At 50.8% G+C, this 21,101-nt stretch overlaps 1 protein-coding gene across 2 annotated transcripts; it reads right to left on the bottom strand.

Moving 5' to 3' along the window:
• Positions 1-368: 368 nt before the first annotated feature.
• TAB1 (TGF-beta activated kinase 1 (MAP3K7) binding protein 1) lies at positions 369-16,158 on the bottom strand. 2 transcript variants are annotated; one of them, XR_014228077.1, is made up of 12 exons: positions 16,051-16,158; positions 15,067-15,203; positions 14,724-14,877; positions 14,010-14,096; positions 13,329-13,467; positions 12,733-12,846; positions 10,284-10,395; positions 10,031-10,175; positions 9,400-9,622; positions 8,937-9,093; positions 7,585-7,874; positions 369-2,886 (listed from the first exon to the last, which is right to left on the bottom strand). XR_014228077.1 is itself a non-coding variant. In XM_082310834.1 (11 exons), the coding sequence occupies exons 1-11, from the start codon at positions 16,081-16,083 to the stop codon at positions 7,667-7,669; spliced, it is 1,509 nt and encodes a 502-aa protein (XP_082166960.1). In that variant the 5' UTR covers positions 16,084-16,158; the 3' UTR covers positions 3,255-7,666. The 2 variants fall into 2 exon arrangements, 1 of the variants encoding a protein (XP_082166960.1); XM_082310834.1 differs by lacking the exon at positions 369-2,886 and having other exon boundaries at positions 3,255-7,874.
• Between the last annotated feature and the right edge of the window lie 4,943 nt (positions 16,159-21,101).

The raw sequence follows: 21,101 nt of genomic DNA, 5'->3' as shown, positions 1-21,101 counted from the left end.
TTTCGCAGCTCAGATATTTGCAGCCATGAATAATGCACTCACACACTCATTTACTAATGGATACACTTCTCTAATTTCTTTCCCCCTCCAGACATTTGCAAAAGCTCTTTTCATTCCCATCACACCTTTAGCAAGCAGTAAGCCATTCTGTGTTTTGTTGCTCTTATCTCTTCTCTGAAAGCTTTTATTGACTGCATGTTGGTTTTGTCTCCTCACCTTTTCCATTTCCCATCTAGCCTTTTTTTTTTTTCTTTGCTGTTGTTGTTTCAAGGCTTCAGATCTCTGAGAAATCCCTTGTGGAGCTATTTTGGATATTTCTCACCGCAGCAGCTGAGAACTCCTGGAAGAGCTAACGACAGGAGCAATAAGGAAAAGCAGAGTTGGCTTCAGAATATGTTGGGATCGGGGGGTGGGAGTTCAGTAAATTATTGAACTATCTGCATGAAGAATTCATATCCAAAAGCTATTTCACCTTAGTACCTGACTCTCATTTACATTTAAGAGCTGTAAGTATTTTAGGGATGAGCTCTGAAGCTGCTTCTCTGCATATTTCTTGCTTCAAACAGAGGGAAGAGCCTCTTCCCTTTTCATACAGCACATGGCTGCAGGTAAACATGCTGTGGGTCGCAGGAGGGCTGGCTGGGGCCAGCCTCCATGCCGAACCAGCAAGCAGTGCCCGGCGAGCCCATCCAGAGATGAGTTTTCGGTTCTGCCCTCACACCCATGCCGCGGGGGGCACCCACGGCAAATCTTTAACCAAGGTTAAACTGAGTGACCTGGCCGGTTTGCCACACTTTGCCTAAAACTAGGCATAGAGGCATCCCTTTCCTGACGTGGGCGGCTGATGCCCCTTGCATGGGGATTGCACAGAGGGTCTGGGGTGGAGATTTGGTTGAGACAAGCCACCAGGGCTCTCCCCCTCCCTCATACGGTCTCCATCTGCATGACGGCGATGTGAAATCACCCTCTCCCTGGCCGCGGGAGGGGGACCCTGCCCAGCTGCCTCAGAGGCGATGGATTGTCCTGGTTTCAGCTGGGATAGAGTTAATTTTCTTCCTAGTAGCTGGTTTAGTGCTGTGGTTTGGATTTAGCATCGGAATAATGTTGATAACACACTGATGTTTTAGTTGTTGCTAAGTAGTGTTTGCACTAAGTCAAGGACTTCTTTTCAGCTTCCCGTGCTCTGCCAGGTGCACAAGAAGCTGGGAGGGAGCAGAGCCAAACTGGCCAAAGGGCTATTCCATACCATATGACGTCATGCTCAGTATATGAGCTGGGGGGAGTTGGCCAGGGATCAGTGACCACTGCTCGGGGACTGGCTGGGCATCGGTTGGCAGGCACTGGTTGTGCATCATTTGCTTTGTATATTCTTATTATCACTATTTTACTTTATTTTATTTCAACTATTAAAGTGTTCTTATCTCAACCCACGAGTTTTCTCGCTTTTACTCTTCCAATTCTCTCCCCCATCCCACTGGGAGGAGTGAGCGAGTGGCTGTGTAGCGCTTCATTGCTGGCTAGGGTTAAACCACGACGTGGATACACCAGTTTTTTGGCTGTTTCGCTGAGCAGGTTTGCAGCCAGGACAGGGGCCAAGCAGCTCAGGCACCGACAAGGGCAGGAGGAGCCCGCAGCGCACAGGCAAACGAGAGCGGCTACCTGTTTTGCTTCGACTGCCAGTTGCTGTTGGCTGGAGCAAGGGACTTTCCGAATCGCTGATGCATGAAGCCACTAACAGCTCGGCTTTGATCCCTGTACTTTGAAACCAGTCCTGAATTTTCCAAAGCAACCGACTCTCATCAGAGGTCGGAGGCGGCTGTGTTTGCCCGATTTCGCTTCGGTTGGGAGCGCTGCACTGCACCCAGCTGCCTCTAGGAACCTCAGTTTTGGATGACTGGGCTTGTGGCTGCTTTTGGAAACAAACCAACGGCGGCTTCCCGAGATGTTTTGGTGGCTGTTGGCCACCTTAGTGCCACGGTAACCCGAAGGGCTTTGTGCAGAAGCGTTTCCGTAGCTCCTGAATGGAGAGGTGTAGGCTTGGCCGCACTTCCAGAGCTTCTGGCTCTCCGAGCCTTGCCTTTCCTTGCTAGCAGTCCTTTGGACATCAAAGCAGCTGGTTTGCTCAGGACCTTGCTCCGCAGAAAGGGGCTAGCATTGCTCCCTGCTGTCGCTTGTTTCTTGTAAGGCAGAGAAAAACTCTTTGCCCGGCTCAGGCAAAACCAGCAGAAAGAAATGCAGAGTTTCTAGGTCATGCTGTTCTTGAGCGACGAGGCAAAAAGAGAAAACGGGTTAGGAGGCTCTTGAAACACCTAGCAGAGAGAGGGCCAGGCCCAAGCATTGCACAGCCCTGAGACCGAGTCCTCTCTCACGCGCCTTGGAAACGCCTCATCCAACCTGCCTCCTGCTGCGGCCAGGTCCCTTCTCACAGGGCTCTTGCTGTTTGCAGGCCAGCGAGCCCACGGGTAAGCTGCTGCTTGTTTGGAGGAAGCAGAGAGGAGAAGATTCACCTCCAAGCAAGAAGCCGTAACACTGCATCCGTCCTATCCGCCCTGGCTCTCTGGAGCATTCCCAGGCTTTTTCTTTCCATGCTCCACTGGAGTCTAATCCTGCATGCAGAAAATTCCTCATGCTTTTTGCTCTTATTCCTCCAGGGCATCTGTTTTCTCTTCCATTCTGTCTGGCTGTTCAACAGCCTGAACTCAGTTACTCTAATCCCTCCATCTTCAGTGATGTTCTCAGCTCCACATAATAAATATTAACAGCTTACATGTATCTTGGGGTTCTTATGCAAGGACTCCAAATAGCTTTATGGTTCATATGCGCATGGGGCTCGCTTTATGTGCCAGCAAAATACAGCCACCGATGAGACAGCAGTTGTTTAGCAACCTACAGCGACAACACACAATAGTTAAGACGGGAAGTGAAGATAAATATCGTATCCATTTGAAACTCCAGGAGGGGATTGGAGTTGGCAGAATATAAGTACTTGTGCTGAATTTTAGCCAGAATACTCCAAATAGCATTCCTATGCTTACAGAAAGAGCTATAGGATGTAAAATACCTAACCCATCCCTGGTGGTTTATTTACAACTGACGTTAACGGCTCTGACGTTTTAGGATGCCAGCGACGCTCTTAACCAGAGAAAGGCAAGTCACTTGAGTAATGAACTCTACAGGATTACTCTAAAGCTCTTCCTCAGAATTTCTAGGGAAGTAAAAATCAGACTTATATAAACAACTATGTATTAGCTATCAAATTAAAAAATACTTATGTATTTTAGGCAGCTTCACCCTTCAGCTATAGCTATCTCTGTCCTGCGATGACAGGAGGCCAATTGCAGCATGTTTTTTCAGTGGTGCCACAAACCCTTGTGTTATCTCCTAACCCTCAAAAACCTTAATGTGGAGAAAAAAAAAAGGGGGGGGGAGAGGGGAGAGGAACACATTCCTTCCTCTGCAAAGCATGGCAGCTGAGGGAGCAGAGGCTCTGGTCGAGGATGCTGCATTTCCCTTGCATGGTCCAGGGAGCGCTGGTGGCACCGAGTGCCTCTTCCCTATTGGAAAGTCCAGGTGTGCCAAAAGCAACCGAGTGCAAAGTAAGAGGTGAATGGGAACAAACCGGTCCACGTTAGATTCAGCTGCTGCCTTGGCTGTTGAAGAAAAGCCAAGCCCTGCGTGACTTGCCCACAGACCGTGTACCGGAGCTGAGCACTAACTGCCAGCCATGACCCTGCCTGGCTATCCTTCCGCTATTTAAAGATTTTGTTATAAATGGGTGTGCTGCTCAGCTAATGGAGAGCTTAAAATAAAAAAGTCCCCAGTGATCCTTCAGCGGCAGAGACGGTGAGGACCTCAGTTTTAGGTGGCATTGAGCCCCCCCCCCCCCCCCATGCGTGCAGACCCCCCTACCCCAAGGCAGCCTGGGAGTTTCCAGGTCTCCCTCTGATGGCGTATTTCCACCCCAGGCTGAGAGGGACACGACCCTGCCAAGCATTTTTGGAAACCGCCCTTTCTCAGTGCTGCAGAGACCCCCCTGCTTGTCCTGGGAGTGCAAGGTGCAGGGGGGTGGGCAGAAGGTGCAGACAGCTGCCAGCAAGGGCTTCTCGCCAACACCCACTGAGTCCCCTCCACCAGCACTGGGTGCTCCCCACCAGGCTGCTGGAAAGGTTTCTCAGGGGAGGAGAAGCAAGGAGGGACAACAAATTAGGGATGGGAGGGACAATGGGGCATCTTCTGTCTCCCACCCAGGCACTTCCACCTGGTGAGGTGGTAACGGTGGTTTGGGGAGGAGCAAGAGTGCAAGCCGAGAGAAGGCTTTTGGGGATGGCTCAGGACAGAGGCACTGCTTCGACTCCAGAGCAACGCAAGCCCCGGCTCCTCACTGAAACCAGCCCCGACACGGCCTCTTCTTTCGGTCAGCTCTTTCTGGAGGTCCTCAAAGGCAGCAAGGAGTCTACAAAGCCCTTTCCAGTCTTCGCTAGGTTTTCTCCATGCCCCTTGCGTGCAGCGAGGTGCATATGGCTTCAGTCCTTCCCAAGAGCATCTAAAGTCTTTGCATCATCTTCGGCCTTGCCAAATCTTCAGCATGCCGCTTCAGCTCGGCTGCCCGCTCACCTCGCTGCCTGCCCGTGAGCGTTGGGACCAGGACCTTCCCCCAGCCTGTCTCACCAGCCACAGCCTGAGCACCTCTAATGACCCTCAGCCACCGCCTGCGGCTTGGGGACACGCGGAGCGTCCCCACTGCTCCAGTTCCAGGGACAGGGCTTCTCATTTCTACCCTTGTCTCGCAGGGGGACAGCTTTTGAAAAATAAGGTTAGCTGTCTTTATGGCAGACTTATTCTGTATATTCAGATCTTAATTTGCTAGCTCCTCTCCAGCAGTCTTGTGGTGCATAGCTGCACTGTTTTTCTCGCTTTTGCCTAGGACTTTACATTTCTAGTGGTTTTGAATTTCACTACACTGCAAAAAGGCCCCTGCTCTTATTTCTCCAGATCACTCTGGTTCTGTCCTCTTCCATCCACTCCTTCATTTTAAAGGGGCAGGGGAGAGGAGGTTTTTCCACTGTTGTTACAGTCTGCATCTTCCCATCACTCCCTAAGGACAATATTAAATACTGACATTCGCTCACAAGCCTCCTTCCCCTGTACACAACGTTCAGTCTGTTTCTTTGACCCAGACTCCGAAGCCATGGCTTACGTAGCGTGTACAGAAAACCTATTTTCCTCATCTTTTTTTCCAGTGGCTGTACAGCCACAGCTTAGTGTGATCCACCCGCTCCTACCCACTTTATTTTTTCGTACTTCATAAGCTGGTAATTATGCCAAAGAATAAGTTTGTTTCGCGTGATCTGCTTTATATAAGTGCATTTGGCAATTCTTAAACTTTTATCTGGAGCATCCACATGCTGGAATATTTCCCATTGGAACTGTTCTCCGTATAAGTTAGCAAATACCATAGATAAATGGGATGGGGGGATAAGCAAGAAAGACTTGTTTATGCAGCTATCGAAATCCATGCCAGGTTAGTGAACGCAGAACGGGATAGAACCTCTTCAACTCCATTTTAGTCCATACCAGGATCATACCATCCTATTAAATAGCCACACAACAACCTGGAGGAAAGGATAGGATCCCCAGGTCAAATGACATTTGGGAGCGGTCCTGGACAACAAGGCCAGGCTGGGCTCAGATACCTGAACGCCCTGCTCCTCACAGGGCAGAGGCAAGGGCGGAGAACACGGGTGAGGGACTGCCAGCCCCTGCCTCGGTCGGCCTTGGGGACAAGGCACCAAACCTCACACAACTCTGCTGCCTCTCCTCCATGCCACTGCGAACGCCACTTCCCTGGCAGGGTTGGAAGGGTCTTGACGGTAGGCGCCTGTGCCGGCACGTTCAGCACGCCCAGCCTTCCTGGGAACTACGGGAGGGCAGGGAAACGCGAGCTTCTGCGGGCAGCCCAGCAGCCAAGAGCCCCACGTGATTCACACGAAACCCCGCAGGGCAAAGCCACGCCAGCAGGACCTGGAGGGGGCAGTGGCAGAGAGCCACCCACCTACACGCAACAGACGCCTGTTGTGCCTTCCGAGGAAACGGCGCTTCTCACTGCTCTGATCCGGCCCACGTATTTCTCAGTGAACTCAGATTTTGCCTCGGGGCACTCGGTGCTATTTGATTTATCCAAAGGGATAAATCCTCCTCCGCTCCTTTCTAAGCTGGCACACCACAAGTGCCTTGAACCTGCACGCACCAGGGACTGGGTACATGCTGGCCTTCGCTGTAGCATCCTCTGTTGCTTCATCCTGATCTCTTCCCATTCCCCTTCTCCTTCCTAAGGTGACCAGCCTGGAAGCAAAAAACATATCCAGGAAGGAACCCAGGCCGGTTCCCTCACTTGTCCTTTCTCCTGTAATCTCCTGTAGCGCTCTCTTGGTGTTGCCTGGTGCCCTAACACAACTCCCCACGGAGGCACCAGGTGCTGCAGCACAGCGGTCACCCCCCTGAGGCCTCCCCGTGTTTGCTGGGGAAAGGCTCCTTCCCCAGGGAGCCAGCGAGGCAGGCCGAGGGGAAGGCTGGAGCAGGGAGGGAAGAGGCTCGCTTGCCGCCTGCCGTTGGAAGCCTGAACTGAAGAGGAAGATCACCGTGATCCCCACGGCCTCTGCCAGCTAGCCCAGGCCTCGGCTGACCCGATGCGTAGCCAGCAGACCAACAGGACCCCTCCTCTCCTCGCTGCCCACCTCTCTGCTCCGACACGAGGGTGCACATCTGCATCTTCAAGGCAGCCACATCACGATGTGGTTTTGGTTCTATCCACAGGTGACCTCCTGCTGTGCACTACCAGAAGCCCGTACAGGAAAACTGCGTTACAAACCCCACCTGCCCTCTACAACTTTCCAGATGGCCTGCGTTAAGGGAAATGCCCACAAAACGCAATAATCTGAATTTATAGTTGAACTTCAAGCCATAATCCAGTGTGAAAGCTCGGCAAATAAGTAAGTGTTGGGCAAAGACCTTACACTTTTAAGTCACCTGCAAGAGCTCAGGCCACTTCTACAACAGAAGCTTGCCTGCTGCAAGGTGCAACCCCCTATTCTGGAGGAACAGAGGGTTTCACCAGGAACAGCTGTCACACCCACATATGACATTGTAAGGAAGAGAGCAAGCCACACAGGTGCCAATGAGTGTAGCTATAAGTTATTTATTCTGCAAAATAGAGGTATCTTCTATGGAGTTGAACACTGGAATCACAGCATTACGAACTGAGTTGTGGAAACATTATGACAGCACACACACACGCAGGCAGGCACGCACGCATACACCTACACACGCGCACACACAGCCTTAGTACAGGCCCCTACTCTCGCATCACCCAGAGGGAGCCCTCTCTGCATCTTTATTTGCAAAAAACCTGCAGCGAGGGTTGCATTCAAGACCCTTTCCCCTATTCACAGGCCTTCCGAGGAAACAAGGTTGGTCAGGATTGCGTGCACGGCCCAGGCGATACGCGTGTAGAGCGCGCTGCACGCGCTCCCCAGCCCAGTGCTCAGCACGTCCTGGATAGGAGTTAACCCTCGGCAGAACACAGACCTCGGTAGAGCGCTCTCATTCTTGCCTCAGCCTTTGCTCACGCAGCCGAGCGCAGGGTGTCTGGAGGAGGCAGGTTTCCACGTTAGGACACAGTCAGTGCTCCCTGCTCGCCATGGTCCATGTTCCAAAGCCGGTAAAACTCTGCAAAATCCACGTAGGGCTCCACACGTCCGTCTTCATCTGGCTGGAGCGAGTGGGTGGGTCGGGAGCGGAAGAGACCCCCGTCTGAACTTGAGCTGCTACTCTGCGTGTGAGTATTTGTTGACTGGAGCGTCACAGTTGGGCTTTGGCTACAGAGGGAAAAAGGGAGAGAGAACACAAGCATCTTTAGTTTTCCCCATCTGATGCTTTGGACAAGAAAAGCACCAGAACAAGCACCAGCTTCTTCACAGATCAAGCCATCCTTAGCAAACAGGTAAAAAGTTGCAGTCTCTTGCTCTATCAGAGCATTAGAAGTGTTGAGAACTGCTTGGAATTGATGAACGCCAAAGATCTCCGATTCACATTTAACTGGACGGCCTTAAGTACAACCGGGCGTCTGAGAAACAGAGGAGAGGAAGCAGGAAAAAAAAATTTAAAAGAAAAAAAAAAGAAAAAGAAAAGAGGCATGCACTCTGCTGGCCTCCCCGTACCCATACAGCATGAGCTTTACGGGAAGAGTCTGGCAGCAAGGGAAGCTATTCTTGCGTGACCTGCGTTGCAGCCAAAGCAGCTCTAGCGTGTCAGCCTCGTTTCTGGAGCTACCAGAACACAATAACCAGAGAGCTGCTTCACTCCGCAGTGTGTACACACACCACCCTGTGCCAAAGGCTGAACCTAAACCAGAGCCACTAACTAGTATGATCCTGCAAATCGGATCCAAATAGGATCCGGTTCTAACCTTTATCCTTTTTTTTTTTTCTACCCTGGCCTCTGCGTCTGAGCAAGGCAACTTGTGCAGCGCAGCCTCTCCGGCCGCCTTACAGGTGACCTGCATAGTCCTTCTTCCTTATTAAAATGAAGGGCACCCACACTCCCTCCACGCACAGCGCCCAACACACTTGGCACACAAGATCCAAAGAGAAGGGCTGTGCGCTGCCAGAGCGCCCTCCGCCAGCAGCAGCAGATGCTGCTCCCGAGGCATGTTCCCAGAGCTGGCTTCAGAGCTGCCACTTTACTCATTCCCACTCCTCACACAATCGCTTTCCAGCTAACACGTTATGCTGGCTGTCAATACTGCAGCCAGGAGGCCCACACTCCAGATAAGGGAATGATTGACAGGTAACTGACAGGTGTCTCTTCACTTTTCAACCACCTTACACAGTGTGAGGTGCAGGGAAAAAACGCGGGTAGCAAGAGAGCACGACTTTTACTTAGTGAGGGTGGGGGTGGCTTCATCCAGAGTTGAGCTGCTGTGGGCACCGTTGACCATCTGGCCTTGGGAAGGCATGACAAGAGACAGCGTGACACTCGTCTTGCTCGTGCTCTGGGAGCTGGAATACGGCACAGAGACTGGGTAGACACGGCCTCCTGAGAAGGGAGAAAACAAGAGTTATAAAATGTAGTTGAGACATGAGTGACTGGGGTGCGCAGCAGCAAAGAAAGGCCAGAGAAAAAGCCAACGAACCCAGGGATTTATATTAAACTGCCTTTCTTAGATGCTGTACTGTATTCTGTCTAATTGTCACAGACTCTGTGTCTCAGAAGCCAATAGTCCCTTTAATAAGAAGATTCCTTCTACAGAGTATCTCCCCTCCTGATGTTAGGTCAGTCCTGGATCGGTCAAGAGATCTTCCCTTCCACCCTCCACTTGGTTTCATTCTGTCCCCAACATACCTTGCGTTGGTGTCAGCGTGGGCTGGCTCATCTCACCCAGGGGGTACCCAAAATTCCTCACAAGCAGCGTCATGTCTTCATGCCGGGGACAGAACTTGGACCTTTCCCCACCACTGGCAAAAGTGTCGCAGTGGATCCGCTTAACTCGGTCCACTACTGCTTGTGCCACAGCATCCAGTGACGTCTGCTTGGCAAACTCTGTGGCTATCATGGCTGCAATTTCCTGAGCAGAGAAGGAAGAAAAACGAGAGAGAGAGAGAGAGAGAGAGAGAGAGATGAAGGATGTTTAGGAGATTTTGGTGGAAACCTTTTCCTGCCATCTGATCTAAAAGTTTTTGTGGCAACTCATCTGACTGTGATGCTTGCCAGTCTCACCTGCTGGTATGTGCCCCCGTGCCTTGAATCATCCCGTTCCCTTTAATGGGCTACTCCTAAGGGACAGGCAGCTGCCTAGAAGAACTGGCTTGGCAAAGCAGCTCCCATATTATTAGAGACTGGAATGGGGTGGCACAGGCATTCAACCTGGCCAGCACTCACAGGACAGAGGAGGAGGAAAGTCTGTATGAGAGCAGCCGACACCGCCGGAGCGAGTCGATAGCCGCGGGAACGTTTCCCGTGTGAGCGGGCTCACCTGGTTGGCCTGCCCAGGCCCATGAGCTGCCTCCAGCGCTTTGTAGAGCCCTTCCGACATGAGCACCAAGAAGCCAGTCACCCCATCCAGCGAGTGCCCTCCGTGGATTTCAGGCTCTGCTATGATGGGCTTAGATTTAGCAGCACTGGAAAGAGATGGTGTTATTTAGTATTTAATGGTGACGTAGTAGGTGAGAATGGAGGGGTCATAAAGAAAAGGAGGGCTTGAAGCCACAAAGTTGAGTTTGTCTGACCTGAGCAGTTCAATATCAGTATAGCCATATTTGACTTTGTAATCTCCAATGCGCCGAGTGCTTTCCTGCCCACGAATAGTTCCCACTTGTTTTATTTTCCCTGCATCCAAGCCTGCCAGATTGAAAAACAAAAAAGTTTAATTGACTTTGGGAAACTTGCAGAACTTCCTCTGGTTACACTGTCAGGAACGAGAAAAGAAATATCCACAGCTGAAGAGAATTGTAAGACAAAACAAGATGCCAAAGAATCACCAGAAGCCCAACATGGAGAAAAGGAAGAGCAGTTTGCTGTGTTCCAAGGGCCACTCTTTCATTAGTTGTAATCTGGGAAGGAGAGAGGAGAGAGATGCACACAGCCCAACACACGCGCTCCGAATGCAACGGTTGGCCCTAAGACAAAGCCCACATCCTGGTCCAAAGCCACCGGGGGGAGCTGGCCTGGGCACACAGGCATTCGCTGAAAAGGCAGGGGAACATCTGCGCCTCTCGGCTCTGGACTGTGCGATGGGAGGAGAAGGAAGGAAGGAGGAAAACATATGTGAAGGATTCTGCTTTTTCTTCCGCCTATTATTGATCCCAGCTCCTAAACTCCACACGACGATTTCATTAATACACTAGATCACAGAGGGCGAAAAGGACAACTATCTACAAGAGGCATTGAATTTGCTCAAGTGCTCAAACTGATGTCAGGTACTCCTAAAATAAGGACAATGACCAAACAAGTATTTATTTAAATAAATTTAAGGGGATGTACCCCTGGAAGGGGCTAGGAAGGAATCCCATCTTGAAGAAGGTTCTCACAGGGACCACCTGGTGCGGCTACTATTTGAGGCAGGACTCGGAGCAGATGAGCCACCTACCTGGTCTGTTCTGGCAATTCCCCTTTCCTGCTTATACCTAGAGCTAACAGGCAGAAAATGTTATTTTGAGATTTTTATCTAGGGATGACTGTCCTCAGCACAAGGTGAAGGCAGGGGTCCAACTGAAACTCTCCCTCTGAGTCAAACCAAGCCCCACTGCACAGATGGCTCCACACCTACCCCAGCAGTAAGACACAACTCTGCCATCTGCTGCAGACCAAAGCTGACTCATCAACATGGCCTGGCTCATTTGCCAGCTCCTGGCAGAGGGATACACGCTATCGACAGACACAAACACAGGGAGGCTCACAGCACGCCAAAGAGGTTGTGTCTAAATCACAGCAACTCTTCTGGAGCACTGAACAAGCTGCGTTGTGCTGGGTGAAGAGCCATGAAGGCATAAGACCTCTCCCTCCCTTCCCCCAGAAGAGGTGCGATGCAGTCACCATCATTACAAATGCTGCTCTTATCACGGTGCTTCAACCTAGCCCTACAACAACCTCCTTTGGGCCCCCAAAAGAGCCTGGGCACACTGGCTTGTTCCATAGGCTCTCTCTTCTGCTGGGACTGCCAGCAGGAGGGCCACTGCTGCGCCATGTTAAGGTCGGTATTTCTAGCGGATCCCTGTTCTGCTATGAACTGCAGCTAAATTCTGCATTTTTGGCAGTAGAAAGGCAGTCAAAGGGTCTCTTGCCCGGGATTCTTGTATTCAGTCTTCTGTTTCACAGCACACACCCCTACTGCAGGAGTATGAGTAAAAGCAGAAATGGAAGAGAAATAGAATAAAACAAGACCCAGCAGCAGAAAATTACCACGTCAACAGCCTCACCAGGTAAGAATATATCTACCAGGTGAACCTAATGAAGAACGACAAGTTAGATCTACCTAAACAAAAGTACAGAACATAAGTATCTCAATAAGAAGAAATCAGTATTAGCAATCACACAAGTTGTCTGGGCTAGTTCTAGACCAAGAAAGAAAACATGTCAAACACTGTAAAGGAAAAGGGAAATTGCCTAAAGCAAAATGTCAGCATTAGAGTTCAACAGTTACTGATGTGAGAACAGTAAATGCCAGTGCTTGGCCTGGCTCTGTCTGAAGTGTAGCTGCTTTTTTTGCAGCAGCTTGTACAAAGGCATATTGAAACGCACCATCCCGAGGGTGCGGCATCACACAGAACTTAACCCAGCATAACTGTGGTTTGCCTCTAAATGAGCAGTCATATACCGTCCATCCCGCTTCTACCCTCTGGCTGCACGCTTCCACTCCTGCCTTCCTATTGACTCCAGCAACCGCACAGCTGGAGGGCAAATCAATGTCAGTTTGGCAGTTGGACACGAAACTAACTCTCAAAACTTGAAAATAAATGGACAGCTTTCTGCTGGTTCAGTAACCTGAACTTACTCACTCTGTAGCCTCACAATGGCTAGATATGCAAGAAAAGGCAGCACTGAACTTGTCATTTGAAACCACAGTAAGCTTCTTTTTGTGGTCATTTATTGTTTCCAGTGGCTTGAGTCATTCCTGGTGCCCCGGATAAATGGAGGCATACAATGTTCTCAGATAAGAACATGAAACCCAACACTCACCCAGCTGGGAGAAGCGAAAAAGTTCATCCTCATTCTCTGTTGTATGGTCCACGTTGAGCTGAGTCACCTGCAGCCCATCCACCGTGGACTTGCATAACAGTGCCCGATTGGTACCTGCAGTGGGAGCAGCGAGATGAGGCACCAGATAGCTCTGCCGTTAAGAGGGAGAACATATCCAAATGGTAAAGGAACAGGAGAGGGGAATAAAGACAGAAAAGAAGAGAAAGGCTCATGTACTGTCTCATCATGATCTCCAAAAAGTAGCCTTGCTAGCAGCATAGTAGGCCTGCTAGGCAGCTCTTCATCCAGGCCTGAGCTGGTACCTCACAAGAAAGCTCTCCACTTCTCAGTGCACCTGCGCTACTGCCTCTCAACCCATTTTCCCTCTGTTCTTTGGTCATACACATTGCATCAGCCAACATCTCCAGAGATAAAGAGCCAGGCTGATTTCAGGTGCTCCTATAAGTAACAAGCATTATCGTTTCTTGGCCACAGACCAAGAAAACTGTCCCCCACATTCAAATTTATTTCACTTCCTAGAACCGCAGCCATCCTCAGAAACACCTAGACTGAGGTGCTGACAAAAAACAACTCACCCACATTGGCGATATAGAGCTTGTTGTTGAGAACAACAGCCACAATAGCCATGGCTCCTCCAGAGATCTCCTGCTCTACAGCCTTCAATCTCTCCACAATCTTCTGGTACTGAGGTGGCAGCTGGTGGTGAGGGACACCCTGGAATCCAAAATGAGGGGAAAGCTTAAACACACAGTCCACAACACAGAAACCACAGCTGGAATGAAAATTCTTTAGGGAGGGGACTCGTGTTGGCATGTCTTAGGCTCATGCCAAGACTGTGCAAGACATACAATTATTTCTTCAATCCTAACAAATGACACGGCTCTGATAAGATTCTGGAGATGACAGTCCAGTTCACCTGAAGAACAGAATCCAGATCTGTCCAGATGCCAGGCAAATTTGAGGCCTTGCCTCTCATCTGCATCATATGGCTTTGTCCCGGAAGAGCCACACGTACAGTTTGAACTCCTCTCCATGATATGTTCAGTTCCTTACCAAGATAACCAATGATGGGTCTAATTAGTGCCAGTAGGAACAGCAGGAACTCTGGGAAATGGACCAAGACGGTTGCTTTACTTCACACAAGCTCCCAGAAGAGAACCACAGAGAAATAACTTTCCATTACAGCCTTCCTTGGACCACATTGACTAATACACCCAAGACTCATCCAGCAATCTCTGTCGTTAAGGCTACATTACCTCTGGTAGCTGGGACTGCAGGCTGGCCTTCTCTGCCAAGGCATCATCAATGGACTCCAGGAAACTTCTTTCTACCACATCGAAAGCCTAAAAAAAGGCCATAAAGAAAAACTAAGCTCTTATCCAATACCTACAGACCTTTGAGGCTACCCACCCCCACTTCCCTAAGACTGGCTCATAGTGGTTGATCACTACACATACAGAGATTCGAGGATCACTGCGTCACACTGAAACACAATTATTTTAGCGCAACTAGTTAACAGCTTGTAAAAACAATCTGCAATTACTCAAAAGAGGAAACAAAACCATAAAAATCACATTCAAAGCAATGTCAGAGACCTATCTGATTTTGTGTGTTGATTGTAAGAACTTGTCTATCACTCAAGAAAGCGCACTCAGAAATCCATCTCCCCATACATTAACTTCCCCCTTTCACTCATTGTCATCTCCTTCACAGGCTGACTTGTTCCTACATGTCCAGTGAAGGCCAGCTGCAGCTTTCTGGAGAGCTCTCAGCAGCGTGCTGACAGAGGCAGGGGGACAGATGGGTATGAGGCGGGAGTGAAACAAAGCACTACAGCTGCTCAGGGATGAGTGCAATCACAGCCACTGGCAGATGTTTCCAACCCCCACAGAAACCAGATGCTGCTCCCCGCTGGCAAAAAGAGGAGGTGGGTAGTGCGAGAAGCAAGAGCCAGCCAAAAGCTTCTTTACCTGCAGCAGAACTCGACGCACATCAGCATCGCTGTGATCTGCGTGTAGCTGGCCCAGCAGCAATTCTGCAGAAAGCCTCTGACCCACGAAGTTGGTGACTCGATTGCCATCATAGCCATTGAAGACACCATAGAGGTAGCAGTTGTTCTCACTCCTGTCAAAGAGGACAGAAGCAAAGAGGTGACAGATGTCTGTGAGACACAGACATACGTTAACAAGTTCCTCCAAACACCTCCTGCATGCTCGCACCTCATGTCTTCTGAGTCCTGTGTGACAAACTAAATACCACTTTTACCTGCCCTCGTGTCTGCAGGAGTCTGTGTCCCAGATGCAACCCACTTACCTGAATTTTAACCAGTTATCTTCCAAGGGGTGACCCTCTGTTCCCTTGCCGTCTGCACTGTAGGAACGGTTTGGAGCTGAGCCCACCCCAGAGAGATGGCAGGATGGTAAGTCGTCTGTCCAACTGGGCTGCTGTTCCTGGAAGACAGAAAGAGGAAAGAGATCATGTAAACCCCAAGCAGCCTGAAGTGGGGATCCTGGTCCAGTACAGGTTACAAGTCCATCTCCACCCTCTTCTCAACCCTTCTCCCTTTGCTAAGAGGGCAGCGCACCACCCCAGCCAATAACTTCATATTCCCTGCTGCAGAACTGGATCACTTACCGCTGCCTTTCCCCCTGAAGCTGAGCTCTGTCTGCACTTTCAGCTCTTGCTAACAAGAAACCAGAAGTGCAATTTGCACCCGAGTTTTACACTCGAGACAGCACAGCACTAGCTATTCCTTTGGTGAATCAGACCCTCACGCATCCGTGGCGGGGGAATACAGGGAAGGCTCCGGTTCCCCGCTGGAGTACGCTCGCCCGGGACGAGGGGACCGGGGCCCTGCTGCTGCCAGCAATGGGAGAGCCCCCCCGGGCCGCCCACCCCCCGGCGCACAGGGCCCAGGCACACCCGGCCGGCAAAGGCCGGCCGCCCCCTGGCACAGCGCAGCACCCCGAAGCCGGCGGCGCAGGCAGGGCCCCCCCCCGCCACCTGCCGCCCCCCACCCGTCCCACAGCGCTGCAGAGCGGCAGGCCGGACCAGGGTGCGGATCGATGAGCGGGCAGGGCCCCCTCCCCAGGCTGGGACCCGCCGCCCTCCGGCAGCACAGGGGGCGGGGGGCAGCAACCCACCTCCCCGCTGAGGGGGGACGCTTCCCACCCTCGCCGGGCCTCCCCCTTCCCACACGGGGCTGCGGCGGGGGCGCGGACGAAGAGGAGGCCCGGGTCCCCCCTCGCACCCACCTGGGGGGTGCGTGTGCACGGAGGGGGGGAAGGTGCCACTCACACTCTGCAGCAGACTCCTCCTCTGCGCCGCCATCTTGGAGCAGCAGCCACCTCCTCCCCGCCCGCCCTTCTCCTCCAGAGCAGCCGAGTCCGCCGGATAGAGCGGCCCCTCCTCGGGAACCCGCCTTCCCTTCCCCCGCCCCCTGGCGGCGACCCGCCCCGCCCACCGGCGCGGGGGTGGCCACGCCCCTACCCCACTCCTCCCTCCCAATGGGCGAGAGCGGCGGGCTGCGCTCGAGCCCGGGCGCATGCGCGCGTGGGGGCGCGCCCCTAAGCTCCGCCCCCCCGCGCTGAGGCGGCGTCACGCGGGGCGGGCCGAGGCCTCCCCGGCTGCCCCAGCGCGGGGCTCCAGGCCTGCAGCCGCGGTGGCGTCTCGGCTTTGAGGGCGCTTGAAAACGTGGCCCGAGCGATGCTGTGGAGCCCTCTGGGGCTCCCGAAATGATACCCCCCGCGGTGGTACAGGGGAGGCCCAGCGGTGGTGCCCCAGCGCTTGCCTGCGTGGCTGGGGGAGAGAGCGTGGTCGGCTCACCTCGGTGAGAAGTCCCACAGAAGTGATGCATATTTTAAAATTCCCCTGTTGCTACCCCTTCCTCTTATATAGGGGCAGTGGAGCCATCTCTGTTTCTTACCTCGAGGCCCTCAGTCATGACAGAAAGAGGCGCCTTTTGGCCACCACCGCAAGTGTGTGTGGAGGGGGAGAGAAGAGGAGAGGGTCGTGAGGATCCTGTGAAATGGGGTCACCTGGACGTCAAAGAGCTCTGAGGGAGTCTGGTGTTGAAATGTTTTCCTTAGCAGCAGGCCATGTTCTGTGCAACCTCCACGGAAGACCAAGCCAGGGAAAGCTTAGGATACCAGCTCAGCTGCACTGCTGCTCCATAGACACCACAGGAGGCCTCCATTTACCTCAGCTTGGAGTTTGTCTCCCACCGAGGCATGCCACAGCCCTTTCCCACGCTCTTTTGCAGGCCATAACAAGGACATAGTGGAACCATGCCCTCAGGCCAGCGATGGGAAGGTGTCTAGAACAGCTGACAAGTAGTTCTTAATACTCACCGCAGTTTGGAGCACTCCGTGGTCATCTGGAGTCAGGCACAACAGTAGAATTGCTTGTGTGCCTGCCTGAATGATACAGACAAAATCAGAGAGAACTGATTTTGCTCTTCTTTAAGAACCTTTCTAGGTGGAGGCAGGCTGTTTCAGGAGGGACAGTTTCCTCTCAACCAGCTCAGCTGGAGCAGGAAGGAAGACACAAGAATCATTCCCACCGCTTTCTTACGTTATAAATCAGCGGAAGAGCCCTCCAGGTGTGTGAGTGGCATATCTTGGAGCGAGTGATGGCCAGCGGACAGGCTGCGGCAGCGGGGGGCTTGGGGAAGAACACGTTTCCTTGTGTGAATCGAGGCTGAAGGGGTTCCAACGTGAGAGACGTGCAGTTTCAGTCATGTGTAGCAATGCAATTGTGGTGAGGGTGGGAGTGTTAAGTAGTCTTGACTTCCAGCAGTGGCTTGATGCTCTTTTAATGACATCTTTGCGGCAAATATATTAGATTCAGATGCACTTCAGAAATAATTGCCAGTTAATTAACCTTATTCTATGGAACGATGGTTTTTGCTGCAGGGGATCCTGCCGGAGGATTCCAGCTCCCTTTCCTGTAAATCCTTTGTCTGTTGTTTTGTTACATCTCTCTCCCAAATATACAAAGATTTCAGATCCTTCCCCTTCACACAAGGCTCGCAAACACTCAGCCATTCAAGCAGACTTAGGTACATGGGCAGAATTACTTTTTTAAAGGATATATTGGCCAAAGATAGAAGAAAATGCTAAATTTAGAACCTCAATCTACAAACAAGTTTCCACATGTTTAGCTTTATGTATAAGGTTGGCCTCACCGATGTGATTTGGAGTATTCCTGTGGGTAAAGCTGTGAGTGGGTACAAGTAATTATAGGAATGGGTCTCAAGTCTGCATTAAAATCAAAAGTAGGATGGACAGATTTAGTACTAATAAAGATTTGTTTTCTTACCAGAATCCAGAAGAATTCTTGGTGCTGCAGAAATCTGTGTAGGACAGCATTGTCCATGTCATTAAAAAGCCACAGGGGAGTTTCTCCGCTTTAAAACATGATGTCACTTTTTCAGCATTGCAGCAGAAGCTTATGCTTATTTAATGACATTCAAGGTTGCAGTCGTGCACCTTGATGAGCACAGGCAGACCCTGTCCTTGCTGAGAGCGCCGCTGAAATCAGCGAGGCTTCGGGTGTGCTCAGAGACTGCCAGCGTGTATCGCATTGCAGGACTGGTAATTTAGGAGTCATTTCTGTCTCCTTATATCCATAAGCGAGTCCTTCTGAGACTAACAACAGCGAGTCTGTGTGTGGCTGCGATAGGGCAGAATGTGATCTCAATGAGAGAATAAAACAACTTTCCTAAAGATATCAGCTAGAAAAGCTGCCATTTTCCTTGTTTGTACAATGACTAGTCACCTCTTGCAGTTAAAGGTGTGCCCTGTTCCTAATTTAAATGTCTGGCTTCAGCTCACAGTCACTAATCATTGTCATTCTGGTTTTTTTTTTTCCTGCCCATTTGGGCTGGAACACAGACCTGGTGCAAAACATTTTTTTCTTTGTGAAAATACTTGTGCCAGATTCTGTCTGGATTTTCCTGTGGTTCTGTCACTGAGCCTCTGCCCTAACCTTGAACGAGGCAATTAACTACTTGGTCTGCAAAAAGTGAACGGTAAGATTCACCAAACGAGGCTGCTTGCAGTGCTAAATGAATGTTTTTCCAGCATTTTGCAGTCCTCCAAAGGAAAGTGCTACCAAAGCTTGTGTGCTGCTTCATGAATATCTGCATACAGAGACCAATGGTTTTATGCAGCACTTGCAAGATGAAATACTGCACCAACAGGGGGTTGTTGGCTGTATTGATCAAGCTTATTTTTTGCTTTGTTTTATTTATGCTTCTTACCTTCAGCAAATCCTGTTACAAATCACCGCGCTGTATTCTCATACAGCCAAAATCTTCCCAAGAATGCAGGATATCAGTCACTGAACCTCAGCATCCGCGCACCAATAAATGAATTATACAATTCAGTGACTACCAGATCCACAGCTCCCTCTCTCACGTTAAACTCCCGTATTTCTCATTCCTCCCTCTCTCTCTCCCCTTCTCTCCGTTTGTATATTTACTGTTTCTCATTGCTTCTGTGTCCCCAGTGCTAGGGGCTATGCACAGGGTATTTCAGGTGACAAGCTGTACCTACTGCCTTCCTGTTCTTACTGATGTTTTCTCTGTAGAAAAGGAAGAAGCGTGATCACTCTGCTCGGCTGCTGGATAAAAGATGAACAACATGATTGAACAACGTGCCGTGGGGAGCAGGGAGCATAGGGCAGCCCCCGCGCAGTGCTCTTGTAGGCGCTCGGAAACCGCACACAATGGGAAGCAATTACGGGATCGCTGGCAGAAGCCGTCACATCATTTAGTTTCTACTGATCACAAGTGAGCTATGTTTAGGGAGATTTGTTTTCTGCCTTGTTTCAATGATAATGGAGGCTGGGGCTGGAAAGGAAAGTCATGATTTTTGGCAAGGCTTGCATGAGGCGATACGGGAAAAAAAAGAAGGGTCTCTCTGGCAGAGCCAGCTTGCTGCACTTGCTCTGCTCCTACGGCAGGCCCTTGCAGAAAGGGATGGTGGAGGGGGTGGCACTGCAAGCCCTCACGCAGCTCCATCCCGAGCTCCCCCCAGCTGCCTCTACCAACTTCAGCCTGATGCTTCCCACAGGCGCAGATGTCCTAATGCTCCTGGCTCCTCTACAGGCCACTGTTCCCAGGAAAGAAAAAGAAATAGAGATGGAGCAGTCGAGAGAACAAGCATTAAGGAAAGAAAGAGGGCTGCAAACAGAGAGAAGGAGACGGTAGCTTCCTCCCCCCAGCACCCTCCAGAGAGTTGGAGAGCCAACGTGGAGAGCTGCTGCTATGGGAAGGGGGAATGGTGAGGAAGTGCTGATCCCCTCGAGAGAGAGCCAAATATCGCTGCAAAACAGAGTTTGTACAGAGCTTTAGGCCATTTGGGCTTTTGAGGGAGGGAAATGGGGTTGTTTCCGTTGTGCCAAAGCATATGATTTTATTGAATTCTGTGATACACTAAATAAAGTCTCTTCTCCTCGAGTTCTGGGATTATGTGAACTTTTTAAAAAAGACCAACTTTATAATAGAATTGTTTCTAGATGTCATGGCTGCAGGGAGAAGCTTCAAAACATGACTCATCAGAGACTGAAATACCAGAAAGCAAAATTAAAGAGATTTCAAATGATTAGACGAAACAAACAGACTGGTAACGTTGGAGTCTTATTCAGCTTAAATGCTTGCTTTTGGCAACATTTTGTCTCACCAGTTTTTAACTCCACCTGTCCCAACACAGACATTTGCCTTTCTGTGGGCATGATATCTCCACAACACTTCCACCCCAAAAGCTGGGACTGTAGGAAGGGTCTTTGTCCAAACAAAGATTAATCAAGAAACGGATGGGTACGTCAACACTTTTGCATATAATCTGACATGAAGCTACAGCGCGTGTGTGCTCAGTCGTGTCCCCGAGAGGGGAGACCGTTTGGATGACTGGATACAGCCCGCTCGCCATTATGTGCCTCTGCTTAACGTCCTCAAACTGCAGGAGGGTTGGGAAACGCGATACTTGGGTACTCGGGCGACAGGCTCCGTAAAGGGGGATGAGGAGGAAGCTTTACCGAAGCATCGGCACGGGATAGGATTTTGAATTTTATTTTTATTGCAGAGCCAGTTGAAATGAGATCCTTTTTCATGGTGGGCTATCAATTACTGACACCCACTGTCAGCAGCGCCCTGAGAGCTCTTGTTTCCCAGTATTTGGTTATGCTTTGAAAGTGTGTACTATGCTAGACACCCGAGCAATGGTCACACACAGATGAATGGAGGTAAAGACACATCAAACGCATAAACAGATCTGCCTCCCCGGGTGTGGAAATACTGATGTTTATTTTCATACCGGTTTGTATCCTAGATTCCTGGATGTCCC

This window comes from Platalea leucorodia (assembly GCF_965183815.1).
Source record: "Platalea leucorodia genome assembly, chromosome: 4".
Taxonomy (NCBI): Eukaryota; Metazoa; Chordata; class Aves; order Pelecaniformes; family Threskiornithidae; genus Platalea; species Platalea leucorodia.
This window is presented reverse-complemented; position numbering and strand designations above follow the sequence as displayed.

What these genes read in the sequence shown, in the direction of transcription:
- TAB1 (XM_082310834.1), bottom strand. Translation starts at nt 16,083, where the DNA reads ATGGCGGCGCAGAGGAGGAGTCTGCTGCAGAGT. An exon ending in TGCGTCGAGTTCTGCTGCAG is followed by an intron (nt 14,097 to 14,723) that starts GTAAAGAAGCTT and finishes GCCTTTTTTTAG; the next exon opens with GCTTTCGATGTGGTAGAAAG. An exon ending in GGCCTGGGCAGGCCAACCAG is followed by an intron (nt 9,623 to 10,030) that starts GTGAGCCCGCTC and finishes TTCTCTGCTCAG; the next exon opens with GAAATTGCAGCCATGATAGC.